This window comes from Myripristis murdjan, chromosome 8, assembly GCF_902150065.1.
Source record: "Myripristis murdjan chromosome 8, fMyrMur1.1, whole genome shotgun sequence".
Classification (NCBI taxonomy): domain Eukaryota; kingdom Metazoa; phylum Chordata; class Actinopteri; order Holocentriformes; family Holocentridae; genus Myripristis; species Myripristis murdjan.
Window position 1 is genome coordinate 21,269,487 of NC_043987.1, and position 14,750 is coordinate 21,284,236.

The 14,750-nt window shown below is 42.5% G+C and overlaps 1 protein-coding gene across 1 annotated transcript; it reads right to left on the reverse strand.

Moving 5' to 3' along the window:
- Positions 1 to 1,904: 1,904 nt before the first annotated feature.
- On the reverse strand, positions 1,905 to 11,055 carry rdh8a (retinol dehydrogenase 8a). Its single transcript, XM_030058922.1, has 6 exons — positions 10,704 to 11,055; positions 6,436 to 6,597; positions 4,656 to 4,835; positions 3,735 to 3,828; positions 3,451 to 3,634; positions 1,905 to 2,871 (listed from the first exon to the last, which is right to left on the reverse strand). The coding sequence occupies exons 1-6, from the start codon at positions 10,807 to 10,809 to the stop codon at positions 2,644 to 2,646; spliced, it is 954 nt and encodes a 317-aa protein (XP_029914782.1). The 5' UTR covers positions 10,810 to 11,055; the 3' UTR covers positions 1,905 to 2,643.
- Between the last annotated feature and the right edge of the window lie 3,695 nt (positions 11,056 to 14,750).

Here is a 14,750-nt window from a genome sequence, read left to right on the forward strand (position 1 = left end):
GATCAGACTGAAGCACCTGTCTAGACATCAGCTCCACTTAATGCTTCGATCCCACAGCCGCAGATCTCCTCTTTCTATTTCTGTTTCACAAGTCAGCTCTCACACTTTTCTGGCTTCTGCTGCACCCTTTGGTTTTTGTTCTGTCTGACTCAACCATCTATCTCAACTCTGGCTTTCTGTGAGTCAGGCTTTCTGAGATGATGGCAATGAGGGGAGGAAGGCTGAACCAGCTCTGACCCGGCAGAGGAGGAAGCAGACGACTGCTGAGGAATGTGTCCTACCAACATGCCAAAGACAACTTCTGAGCTTCTCTCTCCCTCTCAAACTCTCTCTTTATTCGCTATCTACCAGTGTAAGCGAAAGCTTTTCAGTCTATGCACAGCAAGGTTGCATGCAGGGGGAGCCTGTGTGTATTTAGTGGCTCAGTAATTGTGACAGGGTCACAAGACCAAGCCACGTCATGCTGCCCCCGATTATATTGCAATTACGTTCTTGATCCTGAAACAAAAGTACACAACAATGGTTTGATAAGAATAATGCTCCTGTTTAATGAGACTTTGCTGTAACTCCTGTGTTCATTCAATTAGTAAACAGGTCTTCCATTCAGGCCTGGGCACCCCATCCCTCATTTTCCCAAATCCGACACACCCCCGCCCCCCGCTCTCCCTCCTTTACCCATCCACCCACCCTCAGCCTTCAGTGTCCCACATCGGGCCCCGGCATCTCCCTAAACATTCAGGACACACAGACTCCTCCCCCAACCCCCTTGGACTGCACCCCTCCCACCCCCCACCGTGCACACACCCATTTGATTGTGATTGACAGCGTCTTTGTCCTATTGTGCGGAGCTGTCGCCTCTGATGAAGACACATACACAGAGCTGAGGTTCTGCGCTCATTGTATGTTGTGCAGAAGCTACAGGTCTGCAACCAGTTGCACTGCTCTCTGATTATTAGCTTCTGATGATTAGGAAGAGCTTGCAGAGTAGCCAGGCTGAGCAGGGTAGGGCAGGGCGGGATAAGATGGGACAGGGTATGTGTAGACAGGACCAACCCTGGACAGGCTACCCAGGCCAGACCACGGCCCTCTCGCTCTCTGTGGACCAGGGGGTCCTGGCCTGAGGGGCTGAGGGGGACAGCTGGAGAGGGAGGCTCCGGGGTGCGCGATGTGTCTGAAGAGGCCGTCATTAACAGGGCTCACCCCTCCTCAGGGATGGGAACCAGGTCACATTCTCTCACACGGCACAAAGCAGGGTGTGTGTGTGAGAGGGGTGGGGGTCTAAGGGAGGGGGCTGGATGGGGAGCAGGCCATGACCTCTTTATATCCATCAACAGATCACTAACTTGGCCTGTAGACATGCACACGCAGCACATTCACACACGCATGCACATGTATGCATGCAAACAAAAACATGCATGTACGCGCACACAGACGGACATGTATCCACGCAGAAACAAGGAGACGCACACACACACACTCACCCACCCATCCGCATCCACACATATCAACAGACGTTATCTATATGAATCTGATTCTCTGAAGTTTACATTTACACAAGACTCACAGTATCTAGCCTCTTTTATTTAAATTTCTTTAAATTTGAGATCCTGGGATAAATTCTGGTGAAAAAGCTTCATTTAGAACACCTAAAGCTAAATTGCTTAGCTAAAGTGGTCGATTGCACTCTTCATTCTCATGCTACAACGCACAAATTCCATCACATTACTGGTTGGACTTCAGTAGCTCAGGGTCCTCTGAGAGCCATAATTTGGCTCCTGGGGAAGAACTAGGGAACTACTGCCCCCTTTTGGTGCCCAAGGGGTCTCACAGACAGCATCAATGTCAATTTATTCATCTATAAACTGGTATTTTGTTTGCGGTATCTTGAGAAAACACCACATATCTTAGAGTAAATCAGGATGCTGTTTATTTCTAAATCAAGTTGTTACATTAAAAATGAAATATCTGACCTACCCCTTTCACAAATCTTAAAAAGCAAACACATTCAGTTTATCAAAAGATTCAGAAATATGATTCAACAGCAGTTTCGACCATGAGAACAACACTAAGTTAAGACAAACATGAAATCAAGGGCGCAACACAACAAAGGTAGATATATTCTTTCTGACTGTGTCATACATGTTATAACGCCTGTGAGCCTGAGTCTTTAGTTGGATAGGAGCTATAGCATTATTGTTTCTTTTACTGACTCTATTATGTTACTCTTTTAACTGAGTTTGTTTTTGTGCTTTGTTGTCTGTCCATGGGACTCATAACCCGTCCTTTCTGTGTACGCTCTAATCACATAGAGACATGTAGCCACTTACAGTATATTTGTTCAGTTCCACACATGACTGAGGCATGGCCCTCTTATGTATAATGATGATTAGGTGTGGGTGTTTTTGTTGCATGTGAGTTTGTTTGTATGTATGTTGGTGTGTACATGAGGTCATCCTGCAACATAACATGACTGTGACAAACTTGTGCAATTGTGCGTGTTGTCTGGCAAAGCTTATCATGGTAGTGTCTCTGAACTAAGAGGCCCCTCCTCTCTCCAGGGTTATGGGTTCTAGTCTACCTGGTTAGCCCACCACCCCAGGGACAGAAGTGGGGTTTGGGGGATCGGCGCCATCTCGGCCCTATTCAGTTGGGTGAGATGGTGCGTCTACGCAGGCAGCTGCATGTCAGGCACTTGAGGATGCTCATGGTGATGTGCATGAGTGGGCCAAAATTGAAGAGTAGGTTGTAGAAGGTGTTGACAGACAGGCCGCCTGTCTCATCTGCATACTTCAAAGCCACAATGGGTGTGTACAGGCTGTTGGTCAGGTTCCTGAAGCGAGGGCTGCTTGACTCAATCACCTTCTTAGTACACTAAAGGGATAGGACAAAAAAGTTATGCATTATTAAGACACGTAATCTTGATAACATTGGTTTTAGGCCAAATTCATGTTACTACAAATTGTGAATCAGTTACATGGTAAATGGTTAAATGGACTGCATTTTTATTCTGCTTTTCAAGACTTAAATCATACTGCACAGACATTTTGTTGTCATTTTTGCCCTTTTGAAACCCTAAAAAACAGTACCCATCAATGTCAGCTGGTTTAGAGCAGGCTGCTATGGAGCTGCGCCAGCCACCTCCTTATGTGCTGTATGGACAACACGCTTCATATGTATTTCAAGTGGCACAGGGACAACCTGCCTCATATTCACCCATTCACACACACATTCACACACTGATGGCAGAGGCTGCCATGCAAGCTGCCTATAAGGAGCACTTAGGGGTTCAGTTTCTTGTTCAAGGACACTGCAACACGCTCTCTGGAGGAGCCAGGGATGGAACCAGGAACCCTCCAGTTACCAGACGACCACTCTAGCTCTCAAGTCATGCCGCCACACAACAGATGAAATATTAATGTTAAAATATGCATTTGGACCATGTTCCCTCACCTTGGCTATATCCTCTGGCGTCTGGCCCATGGCTTCAAATATATCTATGGAGGATGGCAGGTAAACGTCTTTAAAATAACGAACAGTGTCGGCATCTGCTCCTGGATACTCCATCTTGGCCACATCCTCCATCATCTTTGTTTCAAACTCTGTGTGCACTGGGCCAGGCTCAATCATGGACAGCCTGAGGGGAATGAGATGTGGTAAGGTTGTCAGTGATGATTAACTGAGAAAAAAGTAAAGAAAGGAAGTGAAGTAACAAAAGAGGAGAACAGAGAGCCTACCGGATATTGAATTTCATCAGCTGCACAGCCATGCTTTCACAGAACCCCTCCATGGCAAACTTAGAGGCAGTGTAGACATCATTGAACACTACGCCTGAACCCAGAAGAGAAACAGGGAGACAAAGAAAAAATCGCAACACTATTTTTTATCAAATACCAAAGTATTCAGCCAATAATATCAGTGGTAAAATACCCCTGATAGATATTTTAGAGGTTTATTTTAGCTACCGGAATCAACCTATTGAGTGCCAGACAGTGTTTGAAAGTTAATTTAGTTTACCTTTTTGTCACTGACAGCTTCTCAGAAACTCTTGGAAATCATTTTGCTAAACCCCACCCATCTGGGACGTCAGGCAAGTTAAAACAAACAACACACTAAGGATTCTTTGCAACTGCTTGCTATTTGACCCAGGTCAGCAGACCTTTATTTGCAAAGCATGGCACAGACATACTCAGACACTTCTTCAAATAAGGAACTGAAATGATGTAATTAAAGGTTTCAACATTTTTGGTTTTGGTTTGTCCCATAGTGTTGAAAAAAACATTCCGATATATCATTTACTGTAACCAAAAACTTCCCGCTGGGATTGTTACCCCTCCTGATGGACAACACATACAGCAGCAGATTACTTTAACTTACAACCAACAGTGAGTCACAACCTTTTTGTTCCATTATCATTCATAAAAATACTACCATACCATCAAGTAGACTTAAGAATCAAAATATTCTTTCATCATACTTGTTCTTTGACACTACAATTACAGTAATTGATGCCTTGGTGAATTTCACACTTCCTAAAAATTTTGTGCACTGCAGATGGTCCTCAATACAATTGCCATAGCACCCCCTAGACACACTCACACACACACACCCACACATTAAAAAACCTACACACACGCTCCACATGTAGCATCACATACCCTGTAGGCCCATGACGCTGCTCATGACTACGATGTGTCCTGACCGCCTCTTCTTCATATCAGGCATCACCTCCTTGATCATACGAACCACACCAAAGAAGTTGGTCTCAAACACTCTCTTCATCTCCTCTATGCTGATGCTTTCCACAGGTCCGAGCAAGCCCACACCTGCATTGTTGACTGACAGGAAAGACACGCACACACAACCAGGGAGGTGAAGCACTTCTTGTAGTTCGGTCATAACCATAATCGAGCATTTCCTACTTTTTGACATGTTAAGACTTTGAGGACTGAATAAGAAGAGACAATTATATATTTTTCTAAAGTGCATCTGGCGTTTCTGCATGAGGAGTGGGTATTACTTGATGGTGCCACCAGATGTCAGTGTGTGACTGAGTCAGGGTCGTGTGATGTAACTCCAATCCATGGCAAAGGGCTTGTGTGTCTTGAGCAATTAAGTGAAGGGGGGGTGCAATGTTTGAGTGTGTTCAAAGGGGAGAGTGTTAGCAGAATCTCTATAAATAGAATCTTAATGCTGAGTTAGGGTTAAAACGTAAGTGTTATCAAAGGGGTAGTAGACAAACGAGCAGTATGTAACAACTGAACTGATATGTACGAATTGAAATTTTCTTGCAGAGTTTCAGGATCAGTGCCACATCTCAGCCACACCTCTTTTGGTATTCCTATAAATACCCACCTAACCCTCACCTCTCCTTTCACTCTCGTATTGTGCACCACATCCACTCGGTAAGCAGAACTACAAGCAAGTTCAAGCCTCACACAATCAATCGTCATCTTAATAAATTGTTTAAATGCTTCTTGTTGATGGTGCTGTCCTTGCTAGTGAAATGACCATAAAATGACAGGGTTTGGAGGTTAATACTCAGATTGATCAGTGGTAGTTACTCACTGATTACTTTGTCAGGTGCTTAGTTTGGGCCTTTAAAAACTCACTCACTCAAAACACACAGCCTGAAAGCTGTCTGTTTTGGAACACAAATTTCCCACTAGAATTATAAGACACTCCTCTTCTCCTCCCTTTGACCTACTCCCTTTTACAGCTGCTAAATGGTGGACAGTGGCCCTGTGAGCCAGATGAGTCTCGTGAGTTTTGAAAATAATGTCTTGCCTAACTCCCTGATAGGAGGCTAGAAATAAGGCAGGTCCATCCACAAGGTGATCGATCCAATCAGAATTTTGGAGGCTGATCCAAAGGGCTGACATACACAACATGCGACGTAACAGAGGCGTAAGCAACAATGCCGGTAATCCTGTATAGCAGCGTCGGCTGTGTCAGTGAAGCCATATCTTATTTTACGTGAGAAATCAAGGGGTAAATAAAGACGAACACATCATTACATTGCATACCTCTTTATTGCAGTAGAAAATGTAAAGGCCACTATTACTCAAGGTGACAGGAGGAGTCACAGATGGTGGGCTGTGCTAGATACTTATGAAAGAGGAGATAAGCTCTGCCAATGTTGCAATTCTTACTGGCTCCTGATAGAGGCTGATAAAGGTCATGGATTACCTAATGTCCTGGGAAGACTAGGCCATATAATGAAAACAGGTTTTCTCTTCCTACAACTTGCTGCCACATACACACACATGCACACGCACATGCATGCAGGCACACACACCCACACCCACCCACACACACCCACACACACACAGAGAGATAGGTCAAAGAGGCTATCTAACAAACTCAAGGTCAGTGAAGGGGTCAGGGGGAAAATTGGTGTTGCAGGATTAGATAGGTTTGCAGTTATGTCTCACTCACTCAGGATATCAATATGGCGGTCCTTGACATTGTTGATGCACTGCTTGACTGACTCGTCACTGCACACGTCCAGTGGGAGCAACATCAGGGTCTTCCCATATGTGTCTCCTGCTGCCTCCACTAGCTTGTCCTTCTTCTTCAGGTCCCGCATGGTGGCAATCACTGGTGGACAGAGAAAGAGGGAGAGAGATCTGAGTTTACATGTGCAGGATGTAGATACACTCCTAAAAAAAAAGATGCTGTATGTTGTATCAGCAAATAGTTCTTTAGCCATGTGCCATAGCAGTACATTTTTTTGGTCCTGTGAAGAATGCCTTAAGAATGCCTGGAGTGCTTCAAAACAGCAGTGTTAAATGAACAGTAGACCCAAAAATTTAAATTTTGTCATTATCTGCTCATCTCAATGCCACTTGAAACACAAGTGAAGTGTTTTTGTCTTTGTCCATGCAGCACACAGGGAGGTAGCTACCACAACTCTGTAGCAACCGTCTCCAAAACAAATGAAGTCAGTGGGTATGGCGTTTTAGGTCCAAAATGGGCAAGAAAATGACAAAGACATTGCTTCAGACAGCTTGTGCAGCATGATCCAAGTCTTCCAAAGCTAAATAATTGCATACTAAGTGGAAAAGACAGATGTATATTTACACCGTTTTTTAGAGCAAGTCCTCACTATGGCTTTTGATAGCCAAACAGTTCATACTACTGTGCACCCACGCCTTGATGGGCGAATCAATTCTGAAGCAGCCCAAACCTGCCAGAAGCTTCTATTATCCCACCTGACGCCTACCCCACTGTTGACTTGTTTATCTTCTACCCTATTCATGATCTGAGCCTGTAGGTTTGGGCTGTCAGTAGGGTTGCAAAAATGCTGTACTATACATGCGTATTTGCTTTTCTGTGAGCCTGTATTTGACCACAGCAACACAGCATAGACTGCAGGCCAAAGGTGTTTAAAGCCCACAGAATAATTAGACCTGAGGCTTATTTGATAGACCCCACAATGAAAATGTAAAATAAGACTTATCAAATCTTGGAGTTAACAGAAGCATTTCACTGGAAATGTTGTATTTTGTTGCTCTAAATGGTGGCCTGTCTGCCTGGCCATTGTGTGTGGAGGGGATAGTGTGTGTGTCACTCCATCCATAAAAGCATGGAAATTAGTAAGTCCCATAAGTGCAATGAAGCGAGTAGATGCAGCAGATTTGTATATGCTTAAAATGAAAGCCTACATATGCATATACAGACAACCTCCCCACAACCTGTTTGAAATTCACCAAATTATTATTTTATAACCCACAACCAGAGAGGCCGTGGATAAAATCACAGGACCCAAAGCTTGAATAGAGCCCTGCAGTGTCCACGTTTTGCTTTATGAAGACTTGCAAGGGTTCAGCATCTAGAAAAAAAGCACAACCTTTAACCATTTTTTAAAATATCGGCTCTAGAGAATGAAGCTACAACAACTTGGTAACAGATCAAGCTTCTTTCAGTTTGTGTTGCGATCACAGAAATAGAAATACAGATTTATGCAGATTTTGTTGTGAGTTATGATAGAACTCTTGTAAACTGTCACTGAGCAGAAGGTGGCCGTGTGAGACATGGGTGACGGTTATCATGAACTGTTTTCATTATCTCCACTCAGGCTGTACTTGTTTGGCTTCAGCAGACTAAAATGCTGCACAAACTTATTTTGTTGTCATTTTTTGCCCTTTTGGAAACCTAAAAAACAGTATCCATCAATGTCAGCTGTTTTACAGCAGGCTGCTATGGAGCTGCGCCAGCCACTTCCTTATGTGCTATATGGACAACACGAAATGAGTAGTATTAAATGAAAAGGAGTGCTTTACTGTGAGTATTTGCATTGCTGTGTTGTGTTGTGCTGTGGTGAAGGGGAAGTATTTCAAGTGGCACAGGGACAAGTACAGATAATGATCAAATATTCCTTTTTGGGTGAACTGTTCCTTATAAAAACATTGTCTGTGCCACAATCTGTCCTTTATTGTTTTGTATGAGTTCTTTCAGTCATTACAGTTTATGGAGAAACACTGGAGAATGACGAAAACCAACAACTGTCACAATTTTTCTTCCTCCAGAGCTTAGTCTCACAACCATCTGGGCTGAGTGTCTTTCTCTATTTCTCTCTCTCTCTCTCTCTCTCTCTCTCTCTCTCTCACACACACACACACACACACACACACACACACACACACAAACACACGCACACAAACACTGGGTGGTTACAGAATCAGATGTGCAGGTCAGAGTTCCACTAAACTGCCAGGCCTGTCACTTCACAGGACATAGAATTGATTTCCTTTGAACTTTGCACACATGACCACATTAGCCTACATACAGCGCAGGAATCGTTTATCTCCTGCAACAGTGGTTATCAGCACTGTTAACTTGGCTTTCATGCTTTCTTCCACAGTGGGTGTTCTGCTCACACTGTTGACTGACACACCGTGTCAGTAAAGAGACGGTGCCAGTGCACAACGCCAATCAGTGGGTGTAAACAACCACTTAATCACACATTAATCTGAGTCTACCTGATTTTTTTTTGTCAGAAAATAGGGCACAAAATACAAACACTTTATAGATATGAACATAAAACACAATACAAAAACATGTGTCAGAATGTTTGGGCCAGAAATGAGTAGTATTAAATGAAAAGGAATGCTTTACTTTGAGTATTTGCATTGCTGTGTTGTGCTGCGCTGTGGTGAGGGGGAAGTCTTTGCTTCGAATTTTGTTGCAGTGAATGTGTCATGCAACTTGTCTTAGCAAGCTGGTGCAGTCGAGTTAAATACGCTCTATGCATTAATGAGGTCTTAATGATTACAGAACTGAGTGTCCGTGAAGCAACAAGGAGATTTATGTATTGGGGGAGAAGTGAACAAGAGGTCCATTGTTCTTCTAGCTCCTGCAGGAATTATTCTTGGGCAGCTTAAACATTCTTGGGGAGAAAAAAACACTGCATTGCATACACAGAGATTTTTTATGGACTTTTCTGAATTTGGTGCATGTGCCTGCTACTAATTATTACCCAGCACAATGCACGTTTAATCTCTATTGGATTTCCAAAAGGCCTCTGGAGCGGAGTAGATCATCTACATTGCTCAGAGTTGTTCTTTCTTGGAAGCAGGTCACAGTTCAGACAGAATTATTCAATTCAAACCAGTGTTCAGGGAGCTGTTAATCGTTTTTGTTGCGCTCATCTATTTCACAGTGACGAATCCCTACAGAGCTCAGTGGCCCCCAAAGATGGAGAGAAATTAAATGCAAGCCTTGTGCAGTGATTCCCAAAGTGGGGATCTTTGGGGAGGCTTCAAGGGGTCAGTAAAACTTACATTTCACTGTTATTGCACTTACCTGAGGGTGGCCTAATGACAAAATGAATAAATTGCATCCACTGTTGCATCAACATAGTTAAGTTATAACATGGTCAAGTATGTAATTCTATAACAAGCTGCAACTAACAACTACAATTATTGTTTTCTTAGATGGGGTCTTAAGAGCAAACTCAGAGGTTGGGGAGTTAGGAGGATATTTGTTCTAATCTGATCTATTTGGGTGTCCATGACATGTAAAAGTCAAGGAAACCCAAAGCCCAAGAGTCAAATCAATGAGGGCTGGGAAGCTGGGAAGGAGAAGCACAACCAAGAATGTCAGACTGGGAGACCCCAACTCCGCGGAGCACCGATGAAGACTTCAAACAAGGCCCCTGCTTTAGAGTGAACCCTCGCTTGTACAGGTCTCAAACTTTGTCCCCCTTTCACCACTCGCTCCAGTGAGGGAACTATAGGCACATTAGACACGGCACTAAACCGGAGCAGGCGGTCTACAATTCAGTGCGATAAAAGGGGGCTTTGTGCTGGAGAAGTCACTTGAAAGAGAACTGGCAAGCCTCCTTTTATGATCCCGCCTGGCAAGCGGCATCCTTGCAGAGCCCTACCCTGGAAACTGAGCTTTCAGATGATAATAGTTGAACTAAGGGGGAGACTGAATCCCAGTCCTCACAAAGGGATATGGATCCGATATCACTCGGGCTTGCTATATAAATGGACGCTAGACTAAAACACATATTTGCGGTGAGGTAGGCTTGCGCACCAAACTCCGCCGACTTTGCGCGTAAAGGAGGTTTGGTGCTTTAGCGGTAGTTTTGCAGAGAAAATCAACACGGATTACATTTTAAAGCGAACCACACACAAGAATAGGCTTGCTGCTAATAGGTCCGATCAAATAAACAATGTAAAAGAAAGCGCATTTACCATGGTAACGCTTCTTTTCATCTTTGGCCAGCGTGACGGCGATTCGTAACCCGATGCCGGAGGAGCAGCCGGTGATCAGCACAACTTTCTGCCCACTGTTCGCCATGATTTGTCCGGATAGGCGCTGTGTTTTTCAGCGGTCCTCTGCTCCGGATGGTCGCTGCCGAGGGATCGAGCTACCGATCACCGGACTTTAAAAAACTAAAGCGGATCATGCAGCCACTGCAGCCATGTGAGCGTCTAATTCAGTCACATGTCCAATAAAATCAGTAACCAAAAAGACGTGGCATCTCGCAAACAACCAATGCCTGCAAGATTTAAACCTGATAACTGCCGTCTGCCCTGAAAATTAAGTTAATTCCAGAGAGTGCGTGCGCGTATGTGTGCGCGCGCGCGTGTGTGACAGAGAGGGGCAGTGCGTAGTTCTGCAGATGCGCGTGACCCTGACGAAAACTCACGTCAGTTTTCCTACTATATTCCTACTGTATGCATTTAGAGACGTCTCTGCTTTTTTCGGCAGGAAGTTCTTCCTAAGGTCTCACTGCAATACTCCTATAATATTCCTACAGGGACTTACAGCATTTCTATATTTTTTTTTAATGGGCCGTGCTAACATTATAACAGGATTATTATAGGGTATTATTATATAGGAATATAATGGGAGTATTAAGGTTATTTTAATATTCCTTTGAAATTAGCTGTTGTGCGTTTAGGATTTTGACATATGTTATCAAGTGCCAAACACCAACACCAACAACAATTAAAAAAATAAATGAATAACAACAGCAACCATTATTATTATTATTATTATTATTATTATTGTTGTTGTTGTTGTTGTTGTTGTTGTTTGTTGTTTTTGTTGTTGTAATGGTAATAAGAAGAATAGAAAAAAAAAATAGAAAAAAAAGAATAGATAATAAATGTATGTGTATATTGTTATGTTAGTTATGTTAGTTGATTGATTTCTAAATTGAAGTCAGCCTTGATCGAGCTCAAGTTTGGGACTTTAGTTAGTACACTTAGCCAAATGCACTAGTTTCTACTGCCATCTGGTGGTAGGCAAAAGTGCAGCATTCTTGGCGCGTGAGGCAGTCACACATGTTGCTTAATACCATATATGATGGTATTATAAACAATGCTAACTGCACCAGTGTAATTCAAACACTGGATACATGTAATAATTGGAGACTGATCTGGGTGTGTGCATCAGCTCTGTGTCAATTTGGTTGCCGTTGCTGTGAACACGGGTCTGTTAGCAGGCCTAATGTTTGACAGATGTTGTGAGGCGTCAACATGTTTCTGATAAGATCTCAAACCACATTTATTTCAGGCCATGGTGCAAGAGTCATAACCAGTCATGTTTGGGCATGTTGGTAAATATGTTATCACATGCAAAGTGTATGAGGCAGATCTTTTTAAGTCTTTGTCTTCCCATGACCTTTATGCGTTATTTTTATGATGGAAATAACCTGCAAGCAGTTATGAGTGGATTATTCCAAAAAATAATCTGGAGTGATTAATTAGTGCCTATGTATGGAAAGCAAACTGACAATTTATTTATGTCTTGCCGGGACTCCTGCTACCAATAAGTGACTAAAAATGCTTGTACGTCAAACGCCAAACATTTCTGGTGTAGGCTAGAGAGTCAGTTTGGTTCTTCTGTTTACTGCATCAAGATACAGTATACTATTCATGCAGACTATGTGTAAAAAAGGCAAGAGAGCCAGAGAAACCCAGAGGTCAATGTGGGCTAGTGTTCCTTTTGTGGTTAATTATTCCTCACGCCTCCTCAAATTCTCAAAAACTGCTCAGCTGATAGCTAACAGGCATTTTTGTGTTGAAGGGAAGGGACTGAAGTGCTTGAGTGACTTTCAGTGATTTTCATATGTGGCCTTAACATGTAACATTAGGTCGTCATGGTGGTATCTGTCTGTGTGTGTCCGGGTGCACAAACATTCTTGGGAGCACAATAACTTAGGAAGCAGACACAATAGAAACTTCCTGTTTACACCAAAGGTTCTTCTTACAGAGCAGATGATGCGATTAGACTGGAGCAAAATGTGCCTGTTACTGTGGAAAAAAATGATTTTCTCAAAACCACTGTGACTCCATAATGTTTTAAGACACAGATCATATATAATAGCACCCATGTGTTATGTGAAGACAAGTTTATTTCAATACAAACATTTGATAATGAATGCATTAATTCACATAATTAATGACCCAGTCAACATGGTGTTTTATGTTTAATGAAGTATGACAATTATGTTGGGACATTAGAGAGCTCAGGTGCCACGTGTTTCTTCTTTGAAGAGTTGAAGAGGCTAAATCAGTATTTTGGTTTCACATTTTCATTATTTCCTTTACATGTAAAGGAGTAGATACTGGAAGTGCTAAAGACAAGACAATTAAATAGATAGATAAATAGGCAGTTATGAGTGTATATAGACAGTTAAAAATAGAATAAATACGATTAAATCAAAAGTTAAAGTGCAGAGTAAATGTTGAGGTTTTGTGGCAGCAGACAGTTGTTGATAAAGATATCTTTTGGTACAGCGTAACCAAAATCTATTAAGAAAAAAAAAATGTTGAGTCAAGTTGAAAGCCTTTTTATTGACTGGCTTGTTCAAATAAAAATTTATTAAATCCTCACAGGAAACTCCAACGTGTTTGGCCAAAGCTTTCATCAGGGAGTCCTGGCCAATGTATTAAAGGCTTTAACTTGATTAATGAATGTTGGACCCTCATTGCTTTCTTGTTTAATATGATAAGCAGTCTGACATGCTGCTGTAATACCAGTGGCGGTCATTCTAATGAGATTATCTGGATTGTATTATGTGTTCACTGCAGCTACTTTTGTAATCTCAATATATATTCCAAATGTTACTGTCACAACTACTATATACTGCATACTGGTCCCCTGCATTCTCTGACACAAAAACAATTCTGCCCCTCTTTAAAACATTCAATTCCAGCTGTGAACACAAGCACACAATGATGAAATGCATTCCAACCTGGTGAACCTGTTTCCCATGCTGGCATGTTAACATAATGTGGGGCACTGAGGTCAGTACAGTGACAAGACTAGAGGATAGGTGCAGGCAGAGGACACACACAGGCACAGACGTGGGGACAGTGTGTACGAACAGGCACGGGCCCCCATATTTTCCAGCCTGGGTGTCTCTTTTGAGCGTAAACTCAGGTTATTTATGGACAGGCCTCCATCGCCAAGAGGTGCTTGCTGGAGCAGTTATTCATTTCCGTAATAACTTTGAAAGGAGAGATTCTCCCTGAGGGAAGGAATATTTCGACAATGAGTGGAATCCTGGCCTGATCCACAAAGGGTCAGCCAGTAACCAACAGGCTGATGGAGTGGACACAAGTTTGGCCTTGCTGTGAAACATTCTGCACAAGCACGTGACACATACAAAACATATGGGAGAAACAGAGAATAACTACAGGGCAAGTATATCTAAGTTTCACAGGCTTCTTTTCATCTCTGCTTGTGATAAACTATGTATTATGCTGACAACATTGACCAGACTGTGTCAGCTTAAAGAAAAAAAAAAAAAAAAAAAAAGAGTTCACGTCTAATTTCCTCCTGCTGTCTCTCAAAGCTGATGTCTGCTTATTTAGAACATCCCTAAGCCATGACCCATTTCTCACACCGGAAAGCATAAGCTTGCAATGAGATCATGAAAGTTTAATTTGCATTGTCAGATTAAATTGAGAGAAAGTGCACTTCAATTTAAATCCAGACTGACAGTGCACAACATTTAAGGCAGTGACATTTTCGTTTTTTGAACTTACATTTCAGAGTTTAGGCATTTGGCTGATGCTCTTATCAGGCTAAACTGACATTTAACGAAAAAAGTACAAGAAGCTTAAATTCCTCGATGACCAAAATTACAAGCAACCAAAAATATGCAGCGCCTCGGTGCTCTCACACTATTAATGTGATGATCTTGCAGAATGAGACTTTACATGCAAATTGCTGTGGTATACATTGTCACCAAAACATGTTTATTTTTGCATTTTTTATGGTGG

Bases quoted from the DNA above. Each gene is read 5' to 3' on its own strand.
- rdh8a (XM_030058922.1), bottom strand. From the start codon at position 10,809: ATGGCGAACAGTGGGCAGAAAGTTGTGCTGATCACCGGCTGCTCCTCC. The intron at 4,836-6,435 runs GTGAGTGAGACA...CTTTCCTGTCAG, and splicing joins CCGCCATATTGATATCCTGA to TCAACAATGCAGGTGTGGGC. The intron at 3,829-4,655 runs GTATGTGATGCT...TTCTGGGTTCAG, and splicing joins CAGCGTCATGGGCCTACAGG to GCGTAGTGTTCAATGATGTC.